General features: G+C 32.1%; 1 protein-coding gene across 3 annotated transcripts in view; it reads right to left on the minus strand.

Annotated features, from left to right (window-relative positions):
* Positions 1-462: 462 nt before the first annotated feature.
* The window catches only part of LOC128859184 (protein kinase 3), a 90,264-nt gene continuing 65,122 nt past the window's right edge, over positions 463-25,604 (minus strand). For 2 of the 3 annotated variants that reach the window (XM_054095960.1, XM_054095959.1), the window contains 8 exons: positions 17,621-17,811; positions 16,453-16,536; positions 14,983-15,093; positions 14,550-14,787; positions 12,557-12,750; positions 9,637-9,826; positions 9,335-9,505; positions 463-1,899 (listed from right to left, as the gene is read on the minus strand). In XM_054095960.1, the coding sequence (XP_053951935.1) occupies positions 1,541-1,899; positions 9,335-9,505; positions 9,637-9,826; positions 12,557-12,750; positions 14,550-14,787; positions 14,983-15,093; positions 16,453-16,536; positions 17,621-17,811 (1,538 nt within the window). In that variant the 3' untranslated portion in view covers positions 463-1,540. Of the gene's footprint in view, positions 1,900-4,061; positions 5,393-9,334; positions 9,506-9,636; positions 9,827-12,556; positions 12,751-14,549; positions 14,788-14,982; positions 15,094-16,452; positions 16,537-17,620; positions 17,812-25,604 lie in introns of those variants that run through there. The other variant, XM_054095961.1, reaches the window with a different exon arrangement.

The following is a 25,604-nucleotide window of genomic DNA, read 5'->3' on the forward strand; positions in this document are numbered from 1 at the left end:
AAAGATTAAATCGCGTAACTTCGGATGAAAACTAAATTGCATTTGAATAGTACAAAAAAGAAAAAAAAAAAACAGGCAACAATCACAAAAACAGTTCGCCTGCAAAAGTTACTGCGTTGCCAAAAGTTTGGCAGACTTTGTTTGCTTTTGCCAATTGAGCGGCGTTGCCAATCGCTTTTTCAAGCGATGTAATATTTCAAGCGCATTTGATTGATTGCATATTTTTACTTATCAATATGGGTTGTTTATGCTGTTGTTTTTTTTCGTAATTTTTTTGTTTTAGAAATTGTATGCTGCTGATTTTCTGATTTTTAGCTAATAAAGTTTTAGTTGTTAAACTGGAATATGCTTTTAGTTCCACAGTGAGTTTGCTTACAGTGTGTAGTGCAAAGTGCAACGCAACGCTTCTTGATTTTCAGTTTAATTCGCGCTTTTTCCTCTCCACCCTTTTCTAAATATGTATTTTTCTCAATTTTTTTTTTTTTTTTTTTTTTTTTTTTTTTTTGTATTTTCATATATATATTAGTTATTATTTTTTAGATTTAGATTTTTTTGATTACATTTCATTTTACTGCTAACTTCTACCAACTGCTGATCTCTATTATACGGTTGCGCGCTCGCTGCTGCTGCTCGCCATACGCAACACAAAATTAAACTGCTGCATTTGCGTAAGTCCTTGAACTAAGCTACTTTTTTGCGCCTTTTTCATACCATCAGCGCATCAGAGTCGTCATTTCATTAACTCTTTTACTTTTAATCATCATTTATACAACGCAAATATATGATTTATGCTACCTTTTGTTTTGTAATAATAAATTTAATGTAGTATTTTTTTATTTATATATTTTTTGCTTTTTTTGTTTTTATGCATTTACCATTTTTAGTTGCTTATCAATATGAATTTATTTATCAGTTTTCCTTCTTTTACTGCTGCTTGTTTTCATTTATTTATTTATTTTTTGTTGCTAATATGTCGTTTTTATGCACATTATAATTTTTGTTTAATTTTCTTGCTGCTATTCACCTAACCTCTATGTTGTTTATGTTTTCTGCTAATAATAAAAGTAATAATAATATTCAAAATTAATATTACTCTGTTTACTAGTTTCCTCCTTTTTTTGTTTTGTTTTGCTACTGTTGTTATCTGTGCCTTAAAACTGTTTTGCCTTTCTCCCCTCATTTCGATCTGTGATTTTTTATTCCTTTTTTATATATTTATTTTTATTGTTTTCTCTTGTTTTTGCAATTATTTACGTTTAAAGTATTTACCTTTTAGCTTTTTAATAATTATGAATTATTTATTATATAATATATAATTAATTATACGTGTATGTTAGTTTTTTTGTTTTTTTTTTTTCAATATTTTCCATTCTATATTTTTTTTTTACTTATTTTCTGTTTTTGCTTTCTGTACTCGTACACTTTTTTAACTTTTATAGCATTATTTATTATACTTTTAAATGTTTCTCTTTTTTGTTATTTAAATTTAATTATTCTTATTAGAATTAATAGGCCCTCCATGTACTTAGATTGCAGCTCGCTAACCCATTGTCGTCGCTGTCTGTTGCGGTTGAGTGCCGTTGCCACTGCCCCCGCTGTTATTGCTGCCGCCATTGCCACCACTGGCGGCATTGCCATTGCCACCGCTGCCGCCGCTTGCATTCGAAGCGGTTTCGCCCGCGCCTGCCGCTGTTGCGCTGATACCGCCCGCCTGCTGCTGGTTGCCGCCGTTGCTGTTATTGGCCGCATCGCCGCTGCCGCCGCTCGCTTGCGCTGCTTGGGTCGCTGAGGACGCACCGCCACTCGCGGTATTGCCGGCTGTTGCTGCTGAGGTGTTGGACGATGTGGTGGCCGCTGCTCCGCCACTGTTGGCGTTGGCCGATGCACTCGATTGTGTGCCTGCACGCCGAATATTGTAGTGGTATGAACAAGTGATGTGTATGTGTGTGCATGTGTATGCACGCGCAGAATGTTGGTGAAATGCGAGGAAGGAAGGAGATAATAACAATGAACATTTGATTAGTAAATTTGACATTTTGCTGCTCTGCAAAGGCAGAGCGATGATGGCAATCTATCGATTTCGATAAATGTAAAGTGACATTTTGTTAATTGTTAATTTATTTACGATACACATATAATTTTTCAATCATATTGTACATTTGTTGTTAAAAGAGAGCGTCTTATAAGTGATAGGAAAACAGTTACTGAAATGCATGCAACATCGAAAGAGCAACCAAGGTTGGGTAGTGGGGAGCTATGCTATTTTTGCCTTGATGAAGTCAAAAAATATAAGTGGAAGATATAAGGAAGAAAATTTTAAATAAATTGATACAATTTGCAAATTTAAAAAAGTGTAGGTGTGTGGTTAATGTATGTCGTTCCAAAAAAGGAGAACAAATTACGCGTTATTTGTTTGGGCGAACTTTTCCGAAGCGGAACCACCAATTGGCGTTGCCACTGATATTATACAACGATCTTTTATTTTATAAATTCTATAATGCGTTCCATCAAATAATTTAAATTTAAAACTAAAATAAAATAAATAAAGGAACAATTTTAGGTTTTTAACATAACGGCATATTTTTTTTAAATCCCATCAACATACGTAATTTCAGGAAAAATTAAGTTTACAACCTAAAAATAAAAAACAACAAAACCAAAAAATAATAAATTAAAAATTTCGTTGTTAGCAAAACGGAATATTTTTAAAATTCCATGAGCAAATTAGACTTAGAAAACTGAAATTGAAACTATACGAAAGAAATTGAAGCTATTAAAAATGAACTAACAAAATTTTAAATCAAGCAAATAAAATTTTTTCTACGAAATGGTACGTTTTTAAACTAGTTGATAGAATACTTTCATGTATTCAGTTATTGATATATTCAAAAAACTGGAAATCGTCAGATTTTAGAAAAAGTGTGCGTGCTTTTTAAATAATCTAACAAATATTTTATAATATACTTTTCAACCAAAAAAATAACAACTGCAAAATTGCTGTTTTTGACCAACAGTAAACTTTTGAATTAAAAAACATTTATTTAATATTAAAAAAACAACTAAGTTTTTATTTTAAATATAAAAAACTGTATCAAAAAATATTTTATGTTAAAAAAAATAGTTCAATTTTTTAATATTTGAACATTTCAAAACTATTTCAATTATTATTTTTTATCAATCAATCACTTCCATTATTTTTAAAATTAGTTTAATTGGTTTTTTTTAATAAAAAAAGGATTATTTAATATACAAAAAAAAAATTTTAATAATTTTATTTTAAATAAAAAAAAATTTAAAGTTAAAAAACATAGTTCAATTTTTTTTAACAATCAATCAATCACTTTTGCATTATTTTCAAAATTAGTTAAATTATTATTTTTTTTTAATAAAATAATAAATTATAGCAAAGTGGTAAAAAGCGTAAATGAAAACATTTTAACTAACAAATTTACGACTACAACAAAAAGTGTTGCTACACTACTGTTGCTACAGAACTTTATATTAAAAATATAATACGTTTTAATGTGTATGTATGTAGAAATATGCAAATGTTGCTAACTAAGAGTGTCGTGAAAAAGGGATAGTACAGCTAATGTCAAATACAAAACTACGCTACAATGACAAAACTATGCAATAAGTTAGAAAAAAACCCAAATGCCATTTGTTTGAATATAATATTTTTGTTTTTATTTAATTTCTTCACTTGTATTTAGTTTTTTCATATATATTATTGTTGTCGTTTGTTCATTAGAAATAATAATTATTATAAATTTATTTGTCTATCTTTTAAAGCATTTTTAAACTTTATTGTATTAAACAATTAATTTCACGCTATATTTCTTAATTTCTTTTTGTTTTTTATTTACAACAGGTTTGACTTAAATTGTGTTAAAAAATTAAAATAATTAAAATAAAGCAAATTAGGAAAAAACGAAAGATCTAAGTTTATGTATATATATTTATATAATTTTTAATGTTTTTTTTTTTTTCATTTATATAAAACTAGCATCTTCGTTTCGTGCAATATGTAAATATGTAATAAATTTTTTTTTATTAATAAATTTAATAAAATAGTAAGTGCGTGCATGTAGATATGAGATGGTCTCTTACAACATAAAGTGGGAGGATTTTTTTTATTTGTAAAATAGTGAAACTGCCCATAGGCCGCGATGCGGGCGACACGTTAATTTTAAGTGATACTCAAAATATACGGCTGGGTGCGCTCTGCTTTGGTTTGCACTTGCATTTTAATAAGAATCAAATATGAACGCAGCCTTATGAGTGAGTTACTTTACATTCACATTGACATTCAGTATTTTTTAAATTTTTTTGTAATTTTTGTTTATGCAAAAATTGCACGCTTCTCGAAGTGCAGCTCATCTCGTCTTATTCCGCAGTTCCACGCAGCTATAGAAGGGTCTTGTGCAGCCTTTAAACGCCTGTATACTTGTGGTTCGGTCGCCTAAGATCTCACGCTGCTGGTACCTCACAGTCCGTAGTGTATAGCGCGCTCTTTCTTATTCCCCAGTATTTTCATAGGCAAACCAAGAAGGTACTTCTCCATTTGCTTCTGCGGCATTTTCCAATAAGCCTTCATGCTGAGAGATTGTCTAATAGTTGTTGCATAAAACAAAAAATTATAAAAACGTATGCCAGTTATGGAGCTGGTGTTGAAATTGGAGTAGTTTACGGCATAAATTAATAACGAAAACAATTTCCGATTTTTGTTTGTTTTTCCTTTGCGGATTTGGTTTTTTTTTCATTTTTTCTTTAACGTTTGTTAAAAATAAGTGCAGCGCAAATTGTAGAAGTAATATGTATATATAAATGGTATACAAAAACAGAGAAAAGAAGCTTAAAAAATCAACTACAAATTTAATTAAAATTTTTTACATAAAATTATGTATGTGTAGAATTGGTTAAGCTTTGCTACATTTTTACTGGTAGGTTGCTTGCTATTTACTTGTCTTCGCTTTCTGTGTTCAATTTTTTATAAGAAATAGTTGTTGCTTTGCTTGCTTGATCTACTTCGATTTACGCTTTCTGCTGCTTCTTCTTATGCTTCTAAGGTGCAATTTTGCTCGTTTACAGTGCTTTTCTTATACTTATTTATTTATTTTTGTTTTCTTTTCTGCAGAAATTTTGCTTTAAAAAGTTTTTAAATTTATTTTTTGCCTTTTAACTATATATGTAAATGGTATTTATGCAGACATAGTGCTTTTGCTTGCTTGCTATTTCTCTTTGTTTATAATTTTTTGCTTTTGCTTTTGCTTTTCTATATTATTACGCATAGGTACAATTTTTTTATTACTGTTGTAGAAATCTTGATTGTTTTTTCTATGTTCTCGTATTATTATAACATAACGTAAGAAAGAACTATGCCACTATGAATCTGTAAAAAAATAAAAATATACAAACATATATATTTTCAAATAAAATAAAGAAAGGGAGAAACGTAAACACAAAAGAAGATTTGAACAATTTGAAAAAATGAACAACACAAACCAGATAAAGCCAAAAAAATTTATAAAAAGGGGCAACATAAAAAAGAGGAAAACGCTCCAACGCTTTAAATATGTGTATGTATATGTGCATAGAAAAATATGTATGCACATATATAAAAATTTGAAACAAAACGCTTAAGCATATGTTTTATACAAAAACACATTAAGCATAATAAAGAGCCAGTTTAGTTTTAAAACAAAACAACAAAACCAAATTGAGAAAAAAATGTATACAAAAAAAAACTAAACACAATTAATAAAAAAAATAAACTTTAAATAAAAATAAAAACTTTTCTAACGAAGCTAAAAATACAAAACAATTTTACTAAAAACAAAAAAAAAATTGAAAAAAATAGAAACTATAACATTTTTTTTAAATATTGTTAAAAATAGTAATATTAAATGCAACTAATCGGCATATATTAATAAATAAAAAAAATCATAGTTAAAAACTGAATTGAGTTTTTAGGTTTTATAATATAAATAAAAATAAAATGATTCAAATAAAATAATAATACACAAAAAAATAATAATAAAAAAAAGAAATAAAAATTCTTAAAAAAATTAAAAAAGTTTTCAGTGAACTAAAACAAACTTTCAACTGTTTCAAAACAAAATGTTCAATATACAAGTAAAGGGTTTTCCAGTAACAGGTGTTATTAGTGAATGGATTGCGCTATCGAGAGACGATTAATGATTTTTTATGGCCGGAATTGGATGGTATTGATCTGGTTAACGTTTATTTTCAACCAGACGGCGCTACGCGGCACGAAACCATTGATATTTTACGGGAAACGTTCCCGGGCCGTGTTATCTCTCGAAGAGGTGATCACAATTGGCCACCGAGATCTTGTGATTTAATACTTTGTGAGTTTTTTCTTTGAGGCCACGTTAAAGAGAAGGTCTACGCCAACAGCCCAGGATCGATTCAAGGCCTCAAAGATGGAATTCGTGAGGCTATCGAGGACATAAGGCAGTCACTTTGCAATTCAGTTATGGAAAATTTCATGAGAAGGATATTGTCCTGTAAGCGTGGTCGTGGTGGTAATTTGCCTGATGTTATTTTCCACTATTAACGGCATACCTTCCTCTTTACAATGAAATAAACATCCGATCATTTATATTAAAAAATAGCATTTTTCTTTGAATACCAAAATAACACCTCTGTTTGGAAAACCCTATATAACAATAAAAAACGGGGTTCGATAAAAAAATATTAGAAAAATGTTAGATATTAAAAAACATTAAGACAAAAAAAAAATAAAAATTTAATTACGGAAAAAAATTAAAAAAAGAAGGGGGAAGGCATTTGCAAATCAACATGCCAACACAACTACGAAATTAAGACATTATACAGGGTGGCTGATGAAAGCCGCTACCAAAAAAAAATTGAATAACTTTTTTTCTTTTTAAGTTATCTGTTCCATTTTTGTTTTAATTTGCAGATTGATCTTTAAAATTTATTAAAATGGATAACTGGGACACGCAAACAAGAATTTGGATAGTCCGCCGCTATCACTCACTGGAGTCCGTAGTTTTGGTACAGAGAGAGTACAGGCGGATGTTTGGCGGCGATCCCCCGAGCAGATGGACCATAATGAGACTGGTGAATAATTTTGCTGAGCAAGGAACAGTCGCAAGAAGGCCTTATCATCGAAACCCACCAGTTCGGACGGAGGAAACGATCGCTGCTGTAGCTGCAGCTATACAAAGCAATCCAAGGGTTTCAACAATAAGCTTATCTGCTCAACTTGGTGTCAGCCGACAGTCTTTGCAAACAATAATGCACAAAGATTTAGACTTATTTCCCTACAAAATTCAAATGGTTAACAAACTGAATGCAGCAGACTTGCCGATTCGCTTGGAATTTTGCCAGAAGATCCTGCAAATGGTGGAAGAAGACCAAAACATGTTAAACTGCCTTTTCATGTCTGATGAAGCCCATTTCGATTTAAACGGCAATGTGAACAAACAAAATTGTCGAATATGGAGTACTTCTAACCCACAGATACTCCACGAGACGGAATTGCATCCTCTTCGCGTGACAGTGTGGTGTGCGGTTTCTTCACGCTGTATTGTCGGGCCTTATTTTTTTGAAGAAAATGGTCACACCGTTACGGTTACTGGAGACCGTTATTTGAAAATGCTGAAAGAATTTTTCTATCCAGAACTACGCCGAAAGAGAATTCCTTTCAACTCTGTGTGGTTTCAACAAGATGGGGCAACGTCTCACATAGCCCAGACTGTTATGACAGAGTTGCGACGAAAATTTCCCAATAAACTGATTTCAAGAAACTCCGAATTTCGTTGGCCCCCCAGGTCGCCTGACCTTACTGCACCTGACTTTTTCTTGTGGGGTTTATGTAAACAAGAAGTTTATAAAACAAAGCCAACAAATTTGGATGAACTAAAAAAATCCATTCGGGCAACAATTGCGGCTATTTCTGTCGCAACTCTCAAAGCAGCAATGAACAACTTTTTACTAAGATGCCGCACTTGTGTCAACGCGCATGGGGGGCATTTAAATTCAATTATTTTTAAAACTAGTTAAGCTACATTTAATAAAATTTAATGACCTTCAACTTGAAAAAAAAAATAAATGAATTCCATACACTAAAAAAAAAGTTATTTGAGTTTCTTAATGTAGCAAAATTCATCAGCCATCCTGTATTTGGCATCGTTGCTTATAAATGTCATAATGCCAGGGCATTTTCCTTTGATTGTGAACTGCCCGCAATGATGCACATTTGTCTTAAAAAAATTAAGTAATTAAAGAATAGATGAGGTATAACGGACTCGAAATTAAAACTTTCTGCTACAAACAATAATTAAAAACCAAAACAAAAAAGGTCCTAGTTGCCAGTGCTTATCTTTAGTGGACTAATTATTTATAAAAAACAAAAAAGGCAAAAAAAAAATATTTAAAAAAAAATATATGAAAAAGTAAAAAAAAAAATTATTTATGAAACATTTTAAGCGAGATTTAAGAAATTATAAGATTCGATTAAAAAAAAAAATAAAATTAAAAGGAAGGCGTCCAACAAAACAAGGTGGTTGTCACTCTTCACGAGAATGTAGAGGTGCCCACTTAGGCCTGGAGGCTCATTTGTTGGGCATAAGTCATAAGACTAACGATATGGACCAACCTAAGCATACATACATAGGTATCTTAATATGCATTAAAGGATTTGAAACCAAAAATTAGTAGAATTATTTCAAAAAAAAAACAATAATAATGAAGTGAAATATATTTAAAATAAATGAAAAAAAACAAAATAAACAACTGTAACAAGCCGAAAAATGAATTGCTAAAAATATATTGAATAAACTATAAAAAGTATTAATAAAGAGAGAGTTTAAAAAGTAAACTAAAAAACTAACCTAAAAGTAAAAAAAATTAACTACGAATAAGTACAGAAGCAAAGTCTCCTTCATAGGAAAACAAAATAAAGATTTTCAAAGTTACGAAAACTGTTACAAAAGCTAAATATTTTCCACATGCTTATTGTTTTTTTTTTTAATTTCTAGTACTTAGTCAATAAAACCGACACCACTACTAAAAATACGAGCTTTGTCACTCTTCTTTAGATTAAACATTTTTTTTTTAGTTGAACTTCTTGGCTGCATGCGATGTGCATTTGATAGTTTTTATTTTCTTTTTTATTATTTTGTCAAATGTGATTTGTTGTTGTTAAAGCCACAAATAAAACATGTGAGGAAATAACGTTAAAAACTGCTTACAATTTACAAGTAACAATTAACAATGCCCTTTATGTAAACTCAATTTCGAAATTTTAACATAACTTCAATTTCAATATTTTAGTACTAACCTGAAGTTGCTTGGGAAGTTGCGCCGCCTGGCGTACCGGCCCCACTTGACGGATTTGATGCTGAGCCAGAAGCGCCTTCGCCACCAGCACCGGCGACCGGTCGACCTGCGCTGTTATTTTGCAGATGTTTTGGCAACAATTGTGGGATTAAGCTTGGCTGTATCGAAAGTTCTGCAAAAGTCAAAGTAACAATTAATTACGGTAATAGACTTCAGTATAGAAAAAAAGAGTTGAAATTTTCAAAATTGAAAATTTTAAATTTTGTTGTAATTTCTTGTTTCTCTCTGTTGCCACCAACTTACCATGTTCTGTAAAATTGAATAATGGCGGCATGGGCCGTCCATTGGGCAATGTAGTGTTGCCCTCCTGACGCAATTCATCGAAGAATGGATGTGCGCACGCCTTCAGTGGCGTTATGCGTGCACTGGGCGTGTACTCGAGCAGTTGCGATACCAGATTGATAGCTTCTGTCGGAGTGCATATACGGAAAACCTGTGAAAATGTAAAAAAAATAAATAAATAAATTATCAAAAATCAGAGTTTAATTTTTTTCAATTTAAAATTTTAAATGCTGTACAAATTAGGAAAAACGAAGGAACGAAGTTTGGAAAAAAGGTTGAACACAGTCGGAAATCCAATAATTTGGACAAAAAGCTTTTGAAAAAAAAAATATATTTTTTTACAACTACACATTTTGTGTAGCAAAAATTAATAAAAATTATATTTAACCATAAATTTGAAAGGCGGATAAGCTAATGTACAAAAATAAATTAAAATGGGGCATGGACATCTAAGCTTAAAGGTATCATAAATAACAATGGAGTACGAAGAATGCCTAAATGCTTGATTATGTGCCTAAAAATATGCGCTATTTACCAACTCAGCTACATGACGGCGAGGGGACTGATAGGTTAACCGCCCTATACACAAGTTAGTATCTAAACAGTGTTTAATAATCTGCCACAACAATAATTACGTTTATCAGCTAAGCCAAACTGCCGCTGGATACTTTTTGTTATTTACTTCTTTTTTTAATTTTTTTAATATATATTTTATGTATTTTTTTTATTTATTTATTTTTTTTAATTAATTAATTTTTTTTTTTTTGTTTTTTTTATTTGTATTTATTTTTTTCTTATGTATCACTTTATATACATTTTTATGTATTTATGTACTTATTTTTTGTTGTTATTTAAGAAACTTTTCGAGTTGAACTTTTAGCGACGCTAATTTTATTATCCCATTTCTTCGCACAAAACTTTCACATTATATTTACTAAACCCTAACCTATACATTATTTTTTATTTATTTGTTTATTTTTTTTTTTTTTTTCTTTTGTTTCGTTTTTTTAATGCTTTTAATTTTTCATTTGGTTTTTTGTTTCAGAAACTTTTCGAGTTGAATTTTTAGTGCCGCTAATTTTACTATGCCATTTCTGCGCATAAAAATTTCACATTAAATTAACTAAAACCTAACCTGTAAATTAAGCAGCAAATATTGCCTACTTTCGGGATTTACATTTATGCACTTAACGATTTGCGCAAGCAAATCTTTTGCGTATTTTAAATTCCTTAAAAGCTAAAAGTTCCCTACTCTCGCATATTTTCTAGTTTCTCCTTCGAACGACGCAAAACTTTTCTTACTCAATGCTTTAATTATTTACTTATAAACTTTTTTGTTACTTTGCGAAATGTTGACGAGAAGTAAATTTAAGGAGTAGAAATGAAAGACAAATAAAAACTGTGCAATTTAGTTTTCTACACAAAGCGCTTGGGTGAAAGGTTTGGCCAAAGGACGAGCAGGATATTTACAAATTTACAGCAAATTAACAAAGTGTGCAAATATTTGTAGTGCATTTACAGCAATTTCCCACATGGCACCTGGCACTGGTGGAAGCAAAGCTAAGGTCAATGGGGAAATTTCGAGAAGGCAAAAATGTAGCAACGAAGGCGGGCTGGGGGATTAATTGCAGTGATGCAATGTTCTTGAAGCACGTAAGCACATACACGCACACACGCACATATGCATGAATATGCAAACAAAAAATATATTATTAATTTAATTGGTTTCTAAAACGTTCGATATTTTTAAAAAATAATTTTGCAAAAATCAAATGGAAACCCAAATTTCTTGAAATAGATCAGCCAATCAACTAATCGATAGTTATTTATGTAAAGTTAGCGTAATTGTCAGTCAAGCAGCCAATTCAGTCAAATCAATTCAATTCAAGTGCGTGAAGAGTTTAGTTAAGGTAAATATTTAAATCGATACCGACAGTTAGAGGAGGTTGTAAATAAACCAATTTGCTTTTGATGTGTGCACACTTTTCACATTTTTGTTGTTGTTGCAATTATTAACTTGTGTGACTTATCTGGTAAGTACAATTTCTTGTTTTTTGGTTTCTGTGCTTGGTTCAAATTTTAATTTTTACTTTTCTTTTGTTTATATTTGCTTGGGTGTTAACTACAAAATTTTATTTTATTGTAGGTATGTCGGTGTGTTCGGTTTTTGCTTACTCTCCAACGTTGCTTCTGGTTTAGGGCGCTTGAAAATTGGCTACGTTCAAGTAGTGACTGCAAATAGTCCACACTTCAGTTAAACACAAATACAAATACAAATACAAATACAAGTACAAGTACAAATAGATGTAAAAGAAATAGAAAATTTGAAGGCAGCAAAGAAAAACAATGGCAAGTAACAAAATTTCAACTATTCTGCAAATATAGAAAATGTAATGGAATGTGATGTGATGTGCAAACTAAAGAGAGAAAAAATTAAATAAATAAAAATGGCTGGTTGGTGGTGGATGGCGTAAGGCAAATAAAGTGACAGCGTTAGCCTACGAGTAGCGCGACTAACGAGCAATCCAATAAATTTAATTAAAACATAAACATAAACTTTGGCTACACTAAAATGAAATCGATTAAATTTAGGCAGAAACAGTCGAAGCTTGATAACTCGACAGCTCGATAGCACAAATTACGCTCACACGTTGCGATAATGCAATGACCTGCCTAAGCACTGATACTTCAATGAATGCGACTTTGCTGATACAACAACATCATTAATCAAATCACAACGAAGTCATATCCTAATGCTGGACAGCTATTTCTCAAATTTCAACTCTCAAATTATCGAGTTATCTACATTCAATTGCCTCTTTATTGCACGACTCTTTACAAGTATTTAACGTTCATCTAGCGCATTCATCATAATACTTACTTTCTGCCATGGATGACTCTTAATTTGTGGAAATTTAAATTCCGTGTAATTTGGATTCATTTCGCGTATTTGCTCCCGTGTCGGTGTGCCTAGAACTTTGATAACCTCAACGAGTTGATCGACACCAGAATCACCGGGGAATATTGGTTGACCGAGCAGTAATTCAGCTAATACACAGCCGGCGCTCCACACATCTGATAGGGAGAGAGAGATAGAGAAAAAATGTAAGAGGTGAAACTCATGTGCAGAAAAAGGCAAAAATTTAAAAAAACTTTTTATTACATGATTTATATGATTTTATAAAAAAATATGTACACGCCTTTATTTATCACGATTATAAATTTATTCGGCTGCCGTAGTCGAATGGATTGGTGCGTGACTACCATTCGCAATTCACAGAGAGAACGTCGGTTCGAATCTCGATGAAACACCAAAATGAAGAAAAAAATGTTTCTAATAGCGGTCGCCCCTCGGCAGGCAATGGCAAACCTCCGAGTGTATTTCTGCCATGAAAAAGCTCCTCATAAAAATATTTGCCGTTCGGAGTCGGCTTAAAACTGTAGGTCCCTCCATTTGTGGAACAACATCAAGACGCACACCACAAAAAGGAGGAGGAGCTCGGCCAAACACCCAAAAAGGGTGTACGCGCCAATTATATATATATATATATATATATATATATATCAATTTATTCCAGGTGGCATAAAATTAATCACCCTATCGGAAGATTTATAATTTTTGTAAATGGCGTCGTAGGTCAATCATATTTGGCACTGTGAACTAGACAGCTGCAGTACACAAACAGACAAGCAATGGAGCGCGTAAAGGTCAAAATAAATTATTCGATCACTCAAAAGCTTTTTTTTTTTTTTTATTTAAAAAAGTTATTAAGAAACAAAATTGGATGATTAATTTTACGCCACTTTGTACATTCATTTTAATTAAGTTTTTCTTCCTTTTTAAAGGTCAATTAAAGATTCCGATCACTCAAAAGCATTTTTTATTTAGTAAAAAAGTTCTTAAGAAACAAAATTTGATGATTAATTTTGCGCTACCTTGTATATTCATTAATTAAGTTTTTCTTTCTTTTTGTTAATATATTTCTGAGTTCAATTTGTGAATAAATCTCTGTTTATTTTTCTGTTTTAAGGGGGCAGATACCTGTAAAAGTTTGAAAAAAAAATTTTTTTTTCATAAAATGGTAATATAATCCTTTAAGAATATGTTAAAAAAAATTTTGGAACGTAAATTTAAGTATTTCTTATATTATAGATCGTCAACCGTGACGACTTTATTCTTTGCGTTCGAGCGCTGGGAGAGGTATAGTTACGTTGCCGACTTTAGACGCGTTTTTCTCAAAACTATATTTTTCCAATTGGCGTACACGATAACTCGAAAAGTTATTGACCGATCTCCCTGAAATTTTGCACACTTCTTTTTTTTGATAGTTTCTATGTGAATTTACAATTTCGAAAATTTTTTTCATATTTGTTTTTAGCATTTTATTCCTCGAATTTTTTCCCCCCATTTTTGTTTAATTCATATAGAAATTATGACATTAATAAACAAAATTTTTTTTTGGTTTTTTGTATTCAGGTCACTGACACCGATGCTACAATGCCCGCTGATTGAGAAGCCCCGCTGCGACCTTCCTGGAAGAATGCACATCCGCCATTTTAAATGATTAAAATAAAAAAATTTAATATTTAAATAAACTGTATGCCAATTTTGAAAAAAATATACTGACTTCTTCATTTTAAATAATTTTAATGAAAATCAGGGAAAATATGGCCGTATACAGGTACCTGCCCCCTTAATTTTTTTAATACGTTTTTTTTTTAAATCAAACACATTTGATATTGATATTGAGTTTCAAGTACTATACTATTCCAAGGTGATTTGGAATTTTTTATGGATTGTCGGATCTTAAAGAATGGCACATCGGTGTTTTTGTTTGATATTGTTTTTTTAGCAAATTTGTTCTTCCTCTTACCAATTTTTGTAGTGTAATTGATGGCGCCAAATATTAACTCCGGTGCACGATAATATCGCGAGCAAATATATGATACATTCGGTTCGCCATGCAATAACTGTTTGGCGCTGCCGAAATCGCATAATTTCAGCACAGCCGTTTCTGGATCCAAGAGCAGATTTTGTGGTTTGATATCACGATGACAGATACCCAAGGAGTGGATGTAGGCCAAACTTCTGAACAGTTGATACATATAGAGCTGGTGATGGGCAAGAGAAAAAAAGAGATTACGGCGATTAGATAAAAAAATATGGGCGAACATTTAGCGATGCTGTTTAAAGTAGAAAACAAGCTTTTAAGGTATTAAAGTTTCATTGAACATTTCTGTAGTATTTGTAACTCATTTCAATGTCCAGAAATTTCAATATCAATTGGGAAACAAATTTTCACTTACCCGTATAAAATTAATTGGTATCGTTTGCTTAGTTTTGGCATATTGACGTGCCACTTTGTATACGGTTTCTGGTATATATTCGAGTACTAAATTCAAAAACACCTCATCACGCTGTAATATTGGAGAAGAAAGAGAGAGGAAAGAGAGCAAACGCTCATATTAACGCACATATTAAAATAAACTGTTAATAATTAAAAAGCGAAATGGTCACAAAATTAGTGCACATTTAGCGATTTTCGAATGGCAAACGATTGATAAAATGAAAACAATTCGAAATTGGTGGGGAGGAAAAAAAAAAACGAAATGCGGGGATAAAACATTTATGTAATTGTGTTCTTTTGCTGTTTGCTTATTACTTCTATGCCGAGTAGTAGGTAACACAAATAGCACTAAATTGTACTAATATTTACACTGCGAAGTTGTAAAATTTTTTATTGTTTTTTTGTTTGCATAATTGGATAGTGGCCCGAGCAGTAAATTTCAAGTGTGGCGAGCGTAGAAGAAAAAAAAGAAAGCAGTGTATTTTTATATACAATACAATTGTTTTGGCACTTTTTGTACATTTTTTACCGCAACAAGCATTTGTTGTAGATTAGCGATTTGTTTAGATTTAAAAAATTACTGTTAGCACTAACAAATTAAATGTCTTGATGACATGAGTAATATTTAATTTTTGTTTGCAGTTATTGTTGTTGGCAGTCATGCTGCCTATTTATTAATTTGAAATTTTCTTATCGATGAGATGAGTTTCTAAAATATTTGATATTTTACATTAGTGTGTTGCATGTAACACTTTCTAGCTACCTGCGGTTTAAGGACACTGGCGAAGATGCCAATATCGATCGGGAATTCAGCTAACTGCATTTATATTTTAGTATGCATTTTTTAAAGTTGTATTGGAAAGTTGACAAAAATTTGCAAGAATTTGCGCGTGCATTACAGAATTTTTTGTTTGATTTTTGTTTTGTTTTGGTTTTTACGAATTTCATTTTCGAAAATGCATATTTTTGCGTTTTTAAGCGCAGTTGAGTAGCACATATAATTATAAATATAAAAAAGAATTCATATATTAGATTAAAAACATAAAAGATCGATAGACATAGGTTTTTGTTTTTCTTTTTTTTTTGGAATGTTGTATGAAACTTTGGAAAAAAAGGAACGCAGAAAGGGAGTGAAGTCACTGAAATGTGATGAAATTGCAGTTATGAGTTGACTGAACATTTTTGGTTCTCTGCTTGTACTTTTCATGCCAAATAATGAGCACATGATTTGAAGAGTTGCAATTGAAATTTGTGCCTATTTGTCTTCGTTGAATTCACACTCAAGAGAGTGCCGTGGAGTTGCTGGGCATAGGTTTTGAGCGTGTAGATATTATGTCTCTCATTAATGTGTTGTTGTTAGTAGCGCGCGTGGGTGCGTTTTTTTATTAGCTAATTTTTGTACAATTAATATTTTCTCAAACGAACTCACCTTTTCACCACTCGAATAGAAAAAATACAAAAGTTTTACAATGTTACAATGCTCCAGTTTGCGCATAATTTGCAATTCACGATTCTGTAGAAAGAAAGAAATTAAAAACTTATTAGACAAAAAAAAATTTTAATATTTATTATCTGTGCAATATTTTTTTATTATTTATGCGCCCTTAAAGGTATTAACAAACAAAAATATTCTTGAACAAAGTAAATCTTCAACATTTTAAATATAAAGCAACCTTACAATTATTATATCAATCATCGCGGTAAACTTATAGCCACTGGCTTTAATGAAGACATTGACACTAACATTCCTTGTTTTTTTTTTTTTGTTATAATTCATCTTGTATTTTCATGTATTGAATTTCTTAAAGTTACTAACATAATACATTGAAAACTACGATTTTCATTATCCTTCAGCTTTATTATTACTTGAATTTTCATCATCCCTAAGCTCTTTTAAATTGGTGTTTAAAAAACCAACTGCCGCTCGAGGGCGGTATAAAACTAAGCCATTTTCAATAATGCGTTATAAAACTATATTTGTAAGAGAAACTCAAGGCGCATACGACAAATAGAAAGCAACTCTTGGTGGAACACCTAGATTTTTTCTAAAATATGAAATTTGAAATTTTTATGAACCAAATTTTTTTTTAATTTTTGTACATTTGAAATTTAAAAAAAAAAATTTTTTAACAATTTGTTTTAATAATTTAAAAAATATTTCTTTTAATATTTTGTATTGTACATTTGAAATTTTATGAAAAAAAAAAATTAATTTTTTAATATTTTGTACAACATTTGAAATTTTTATGTTTACAAAGTTTAAAATTTTTGTACAAATTTTCAATTTTTTATTTTTTTTTGTACAAAACCTGAAATTTTTAGTCATATGGTTACTGTTATTCAATCCACCATATTTTTATAAAAAAATAAGAAAAATATACAAATTTTACTAGTGGTTGATTTTGCGAATTTGTAGTGGTGAAATTATTTTTACCGCCATTTGTTTATCCATGAAAATGTTCTTCGATGAAAATGTCTTTCTTTCAAATCTACTTGCTCGCTTTCTTGTCAATAATTTCGATTTAAATTTTTTGCTTGTTTTTTTTTAATACGCTTAAGATGCACTTTTAACTTTTTTTTTTTTAATAAATACTCACCTTAAATCGCCTGTCTTGTAAAACTTTTTTGATAGCTACCAGCTCACCGGTATCGCACAATTTCGCCTGAAACACCACACCGAAACTGCCATTGCCGATCACCTTGGTATCTGTGTAGGAAACTTCTTGCACGCGGTCCGTACCTTGACCAGGTGTGGCAACGACTGTTGTAATCTTGGAGCCATCTCTGCCTGAGAGGTTGAAAAAAGAAGAGAAAAATTTTGTTAAAAAAATTAAGTTACAAAATGGAATATGGAATATGAACGAACGAAATTTGCGAGAATTTTCAATAATGCAAGTTACTTATGTATATGTTAAGGTAAGGCAAACGTTTCTGCAAGGTGGTGCAAAATTAATCACTCTAACGGAAAATTAATAATATTTGACTTTTTTTATTTAGTAAAAAAAAGTTATTCAAAAACAAAATTGGATGATTAATTTGGCACCTAATATAACACAAAAAATTCAGCAACTCCGTGACAATGTGGTTTAGAGAGATTGCACGAAAACGGCTTGTAAACCGTTTAAAATTTGGTTGGTAATTAATCGAAGGCTTTGTCTTAAACTTAAAAGTATATTACATATATTATATGACGTGGCCATGGTGGACTTTTAAAAGTCGTCATATTTTTACATATAAATAATAGGAGCCGTATTTTGAATAAAAATAGTGAAACCTGAAATAGATCAAATATCTACATCTTTTATTTTAAACCAACAGCTGGGCGCGTCTTATGTTGACAATTAGTTGATATTAATTTTTTTAAAATAAAATACATTTTTTTATATATTATATATTATTTTTATTATATACTATTTTATATTAATGTTTTCACAAATTTTTTTATTTTTGCTTTTATAATTATTTTTTTGTTTATTTATTTTATTGTTATAATTTTTTTTTTATATATTTTTTTTATTATTTTCTTTTTATTCCCTTTTTTATTATTATTTTTATTATTATCATTTTTATATCTATCAAAATTTTTTATTATTTCTTTATTAATTTTTTTTTTTTTTTTTTCATTATTTTTTTATTCATTTTTCTTTTTATTAAAATCACTCGGCCGCTTGATTTTGCATATTATTATAAATCCCCTTAATCTTTGTTAGATTTCTATGTTACATGGCTACATTATAATTGAGCAACATGAAACCACCCCTTAATAAACCACAAAATGTACAAAAATTCCATCACGCTATAGTCTGCTTTTCCCCAAAAAAGCTACCAACAAAAAGGTGATTTAAATAATGCATATCTGAAAATGTTGTTACTGGCGCTTATGCCATTTTAAAAGTAATCAAACTTCAGTTGAAATGAAATTATTTCATCCATTTCCCATCCATTTTTTACTCATTTATCAAACGTCAGAATCTGTAGAATTAACACCTGCATACTTCCACTTTTCCACATTCACATTCACACTTTCTATTCTAATACACTCGTTTTAAATTCAATTACCTATAGTCTCCCAGGCACCTTCCAATTTCTCTTTCGACGGGTCGATTTCTTTTGGAATAGAATTCGCTACACTGTGCTCAGGCCATAGGCCATTCAATTTACCAATTAGCTGTCGCATACCTTAAGCCACATTAAGGCAAGCGCAAAGTAGAGCAGAGCAGATGATGCGTTGAGTACATAGATAGAGAGAAGAGAAAAGAGCAAAATTGCGCGCGGGGAATAAAGAGTTGTTCATTGGTGCATATCGCTTAATTGTACAATAAATGATTTTTCAATCATTTTTTTTTTTCTCCAATATTTATTCATGGTTTTACAAGCGAGCAGCGCAATAATTATGGGCGTTAACGCCGCTTATCAGACATAATTACGTATTTTTTTTTTTTTTTTCCTGAACTAATTTGGTTGCCAAGCAGAAAATGGAACGTTGCTAAAAACAAAGTCATAAAAAGATTTAATAATAGCCAAAGGAAAAAAAAATGCCAAAAAATAGAGAAAAAAGACTGTCCTTTGTCGATTGCCTGCTAGCGAGCTAGCCAGCCTGAAAAGCTGACGCAGTAAATTCTCTACGATGGCCCTAAAAAAATAAATTAAAATAATAAAGGTGTACTTGAGATTGTCGGGTGATGTTTTTACAGTTGTTTATAAATGTAATCAAACGCTTATCGCCAGGAATTCTTAAGATTCTCACTTTATGGTATATTTTTGGGCCTTTATGATTATTATTGCATTATTAGTGTGACAGTAGGTGTGCGTGCATGCGTATATATTATAGTAAATCTCCGGAGATTAATATGCCTGATAAATGGACGCCGTTATGTGCCAAACAAACACTAATTGTATGAATTATCATTTGTTTACACTTTCAATGTAGAGTTGCATGCTATGAAGTAGCGAAAATCGACGCTACTGACTTGCTCCGACTTTATACGAGTCTTTGCCATATAGGCTTTGTGAATTACATACACCGTCTTTTGAAGTGCTAACAATGAATTTATACTTTCCTCGCCGATAAGTCACGCTGATAACGTCCAACAAGAAGCAAAGCAGTGCACTTATTTTGAAACAATGAAGAAATATAACTTTGAGCGGTGCAAAGACATCGCGCGCCAATGTCAATAAAGTGCAGCTATGCGCGTTTTGTTTTTTTGATTAAGGTTGACGTTACGCGCGACTGTGAGCACTTGACAGTTGTCATTAGACAAAATAAAAACAAAATTACTAGTATGTGAGTGGGCGTTTGCCTCTGAACCCAATGACAGCTGTGTGTCAATCAAGTCACAATAAAAAATAAAAATAATCGCAAGTAGGAAGGGTTATTTTGCGACGCTTCCTCTTTTACGACGATGAAGAAAGCTATTTTTTTATTGATTTATTTTTAATTTGACGTAGTTTTTTTCTTTTATGCTTCAACGCAGCTGTGACAGGTGTTGATAGCTGTTTTCTATTTTCTATTTTTTGTTTTTTGTTTCTGTTTATTCGCTGCATACTGCCTTTAGCTTTGACATTCAAACTTTTAATGTAAATACATAGCTATGAGCGAAAAATTAAGCGCGCGGGGTTAATGTCAATGAAAATTTAATACGAGCACCTCAACTGCAAGAAAATTTAAGCAAACATGAGCACAGTTATAAAACAAAAAGAGCGCGCACAATGGCAGTTACAAAACAAAAACTCTTAATACTGCGCTAAGAAAGGGCACTTCTATGAAGTAGTCACATACTCGGGCATAAAAGACGACTTTGTTGCTGCTTTAGCTTTTTCTTTTTTAGATTCAAACATGTTTATTTTAATTAAATTTGGCAAATACACAACATGCTTCTGTCTACCCGACGTTGAAAGCGAAGGTTGTAAGGTTGTAGCTGTCACTTTTTTCTTTGCACCTGTCAAGGTAATGAAGAGTTGGGTGCCGAAGAGAGCGCGAGCAAGAGAACGCATGGGAACAGTAATGAATATAGCTTAGTAGAAATGAAACTCAAAGAAATGCTAATAAATGGATTAAAAAACATTAACAAAGGTTATACATATATATGAAGACCATATCTAAGGTGCTAAGGTGTTGGCGAATATCACTTTTGAGCAGCAAATTCAATCCATTTAACACAAGCAATGGTGGGTGTAGTTAATTTTTCTTGTCCACGGCATAAAGGTGCTAGGTTCCAACTCGTCTTAGTAGACAAGAAATTTGAAAAATTATAAATAGAAAATTTAGTAGCAGCTCAATGGCGCAATTCTGACATGAAAAGCAAAGTGACAAACTGAAAATAAGAGCAGCAGCTCTGACTAAACTTGCCATGGTTATGTATTTATATATATAAATATATAAATTGGAGTTTACACGTTTTTTGTGTGTTTGGCGGAGTTTCTCATATTTGTTGTGTGCGTCTTTATGTTGTTCCACAAATGGAGCGGCTACAGTTTTAAGTAGACTTCAAACGGCAGATGATTTTTTACGGGGAACTCTTTCACGACAGAAATACACTCGGAGATTTGCCATTGCCTGACGAGTGGCGACCGCTATTTGAAAAAAACTTTGTCCATTGTTTTGCCATGGTTACGCAACAATATTATCTTTCATACACAAAAATTCATAGATCGTAAGAAAGAAAAAGAGAAACAAGCAATCGGTCAACGAGTTCAATACAAGCAAATAAAACATTTGACTTAAGTGAAGTAGCGGTAGTATCGAAAATCGATAACTAGCAATTGCGATGGGCTTATGTGGTGCGCATTGATTACAAGGTGTTCACACTTCTGCTAATTTAAATTTACTTGCCGAACGTACAATTATTGCAAATGTTGCACTTGCATTTATGGCATTTAAAATATTCCTTACTTCTGTAGCTCCATACAATTTGAAACAAACTAGTTAATGCAGGCCGTTAATCAATAAAAAAAAATATTCACAAACTCGTTTTTAGCAGTTCATTCACTTTGCCGTCAGTCAATTAAGTGTAATTAATCATATTCAATTAAAGAGCTTTATAAAAAAAAACAGAAATTAAAACCAGTATATGGAAGTTGTATGTCAGGGGCGTTGCGGGCGCATTTTGCTGCGCTGCAGCAACTCCTAAGCAAATACCTCACATACAGTTAGTTAAGGGCAAAACATTGTGTAATAAAATGTAATAAAAACAACTAAAGTAAAAATAAAAAGAAAAAAAATAACAAAAGTTCACTTTTTTTGTTTTTTGCTTTTACTTATAAAAATTAAGTAAATATAAAATTATTTGTAAATATATCCCAGACAAAAAATATATCTGATAGTAAGTACATATAACGGTAATGGCAAATAAGTAACCCTTACTCCAAAATTAAACAGTAATTTACAAACGTCAGAGAATATATATTACAATTTTCAGCTTCGGTACAGCAGACAAATACAAATAAGAACTTCTGTTAATGGCCATAAAAACTGACAAATAACGCAAAGTAGCGGCACTTGTGAATTAGCAAACAGCTAAATGGTTTATTAGCGCAAATAAGTTCCAGAAGTACGAGTAGATTAAAACAGTAAACATTGTCGATGATTTCAAGTCATTCAAAACAGCAGAATAAGTGTCAGAAAAAGCAAATAACAGTAAGCAGAAAAAGAACAATACTTGCAGATATGGCTTAGCAAGTATTTATCGTCTGGCCGAGCTAAAATTAAATTAAATAACAAGGCCGGCCTTATCAGACACATTTTCGTAAAATTTAATTTTGGATGACTGCTAATTTTTAGATAAAAAATAATTAGGCAAATAATAGGCCACTTCTTTTCGCGTTAGCAAGTGGCGAATAAACAAAGTCACTGCTATAAATGAACATATCTGGGCAACGCGGAAATAGAGCTGTCATAAATTTCATTTGTTTGTAATAGTGAGTATTTTTTTCAACAGATATCATTTTTTTTATTTACATTATATGGCAAATTTCATATAATTTTTTTTCAAGTTATTGTGCGTACGGGCGTATGGACAGACAGATATGGCTAAATTGCCTACTCTCCTCATTCTGAGCGAGCATTTAGTGCTGTTACAAGCAACCGTTATGTGAACTAAATTTTAATACCCTGGGCACGAGTGCGCGAGTACAAAAGTACGGATAAGAACTGCGAATAAAGAAACGCCACTCTGAACTCCCAATTATTTGCGCTGCTCACTCGCTTAACCTTCATTTTTGTAATTTATTTATTTTATTTTATTTTTTTTTTTTTTTTGATTTTCTCCCATATTACTTGGATCGTATTGTTTCGAATTGGTGCGCGTAAGTATGCGCGCACTTTTCACCCCACTACTGTTAGCTTTTGACAATGGCAGCGGCGGTGGCATGCGATCGCCACCGCTGCTGGAGGAGGAGCCACTGGTAGTAGTCGTTGTAGAAGTTGTTGTTGTATCGGAAGTTGTGGTTGTTGTGCCGGAACTATCACAAACTTTTTGTTTGTTGAGCAAATTCGCTTTGAGCGTCGCCGCTGCAATGGGCGGCTTCTTTGATTGTAAGTTAACGCTTGAAGCGTTCGCCGTTGCGTTTGTGAGCTTTGTTATAGGCGCGCCGGCGGAGTAAACGCGCTTCAAGCCGACGGAGTTTGTTTTATCACCTACGCCACCCTCACCGTCATCGTAGTCTGTATCGAAGGAGTGCGTTGTTGTAAGCGATGTAGTGGAATTGCGACGTTCGGTGTCCGTTTCACTAGTGGCATCGCTGCCATTTTTCTTTTTCTTACGCACGATTTTTATGATTTTACGCGGACGCCCCGTTTTGATCACTTTGAAGGCAGTCTTTAGGTAATCGCCGAAACGATTACGTTAACAAAGGGGAATTAAAAAAATATATATATTTTATAATGTAGCACAAATTGTGCCTTTGGGGGCGTGAAAAGTTGAGTTGCGTTTTCCTACGGTTTTTCTCAACACTTATCTAGGTTCCCTTTGGAACTTGATGACTTTGGCATTGTTTAAATGCTTTTTGTGTAATGACACAATTTTTCTTTATTTTTCGTAACTTTTTCCCACTGTATGTACTTCACTTAGCAATTTGGTTTTGACCTAGTTTAATCGCCACTTCGAGCGGCCAAAAAGATACCAACACAGGGACGCGTCTGAGTACTTTATAAAAGAAAAGCGAAAAAATTGACCGTTGCAGCGACTTCACGTTCGAGTTAATTGCATTGGACGACCAGCGGAAACTACTGCAATGCTGCAATGGCAAATCACGGGGGACCCGCCGCGAGCCACAATAATTGCTTTCGCACGGCAGCTGATTCTTTGTAGAATTTTTTAGTTTTTTCTAGTTTTCTCTCAACCAACTTTTTATGTTTTTTTTTCCTTTTCAATGCGCGCGGAATGACGTTTGAGTAGCGAGAAAAAACGACGACGAGAAATTAAAGTTATGTGAACGATTAAAAAACGATATTCGATTGTCGCCAATAAAGCAACTGAGGAGAGCAAACGATCACAGCGGCAGTGGCGGCTGTGACAGACAAACAATCGACGACGAATGCCACACGACGAATGCACTTCTTCATTTTTTCCTACAATTCCGAGTTCATTTCAATTGGCACCGCAAAAATTCATGCAACATAACAACTAAAAAGCAACCATTACGAACAACCATGCCTCCCTGTCTGCTCCCTTACCCTAACCCGGGTACCGCGTTGCAGCAGCGTTTCCACTATCGCGCGCTACTGATCACGATCACTAATAGCTATGAGCCAAAAACAAAAAAATAAATAAAAAATTGCAAATCAAAGGTAGACAAATTTCTGTTTGTGTTGGGTCGTATGAAAAATGCGCTTTGATTGCGGCGCGTAATTAAGAAAATTGTCGAAAATAATTTACGAGCAATGAGCGAACACAGCGCTGCTGAATGCTTTTGTAGGCAGCTAAACGCTTTCATCTTTGAGAAATATTATTAATTGTATTTGTAATTAAAATATAAAATGCAAATTTGCAGACGAAGCATTCCCGATTTTAGTAAGAAAAATTTAAATGCCAAATATTGGTGGTTATTTTACGCATTGGATTTGCTACGGAGAAAGAAATGTTTTTTTGTTTTGTAAAATCTTACTTTATTTGGGCACAAAAATCGTCTTCGATTAGAAAAGCTCATCGCTAACGTGATAAATGAGCACTCATTATTTTAATTTATTTTGCATAAATTCATCAATTCATGCACCGCTGCATAAGTCAACGGAAAACTTATTCAAATCGTTTCGCTAAAATGCAAATATCATCACAAAAACAAAACAAATATGAAAACCAAAACGCGAACGAACTCATTAAAAACGTTTAGTGAAGCACGAAGCGCGTAGTTCAGGTGGGTTAGCCGATATAGGCAGCACCGTAGAGCAATTAAATCGTAATAAATAACAATAAATGACACAACAACAAAAATAGTGCACGAGAACCTTTAGTATTAATTAAGACATCAACAATCACACCAATGTCAATGCCTCGCAAAAGTTGCCTTCAATGTGCAATCTAATGGACGTCAGACAGCTGGCTGACAAGAAAATAATTGAAACACCATACCAAAGAAATAAAT

Source organism: Anastrepha ludens, chromosome 3, assembly GCF_028408465.1.
Source record: "Anastrepha ludens isolate Willacy chromosome 3, idAnaLude1.1, whole genome shotgun sequence".
NCBI lineage: Eukaryota > Metazoa > Arthropoda > Insecta > Diptera > Tephritidae > Anastrepha > Anastrepha ludens.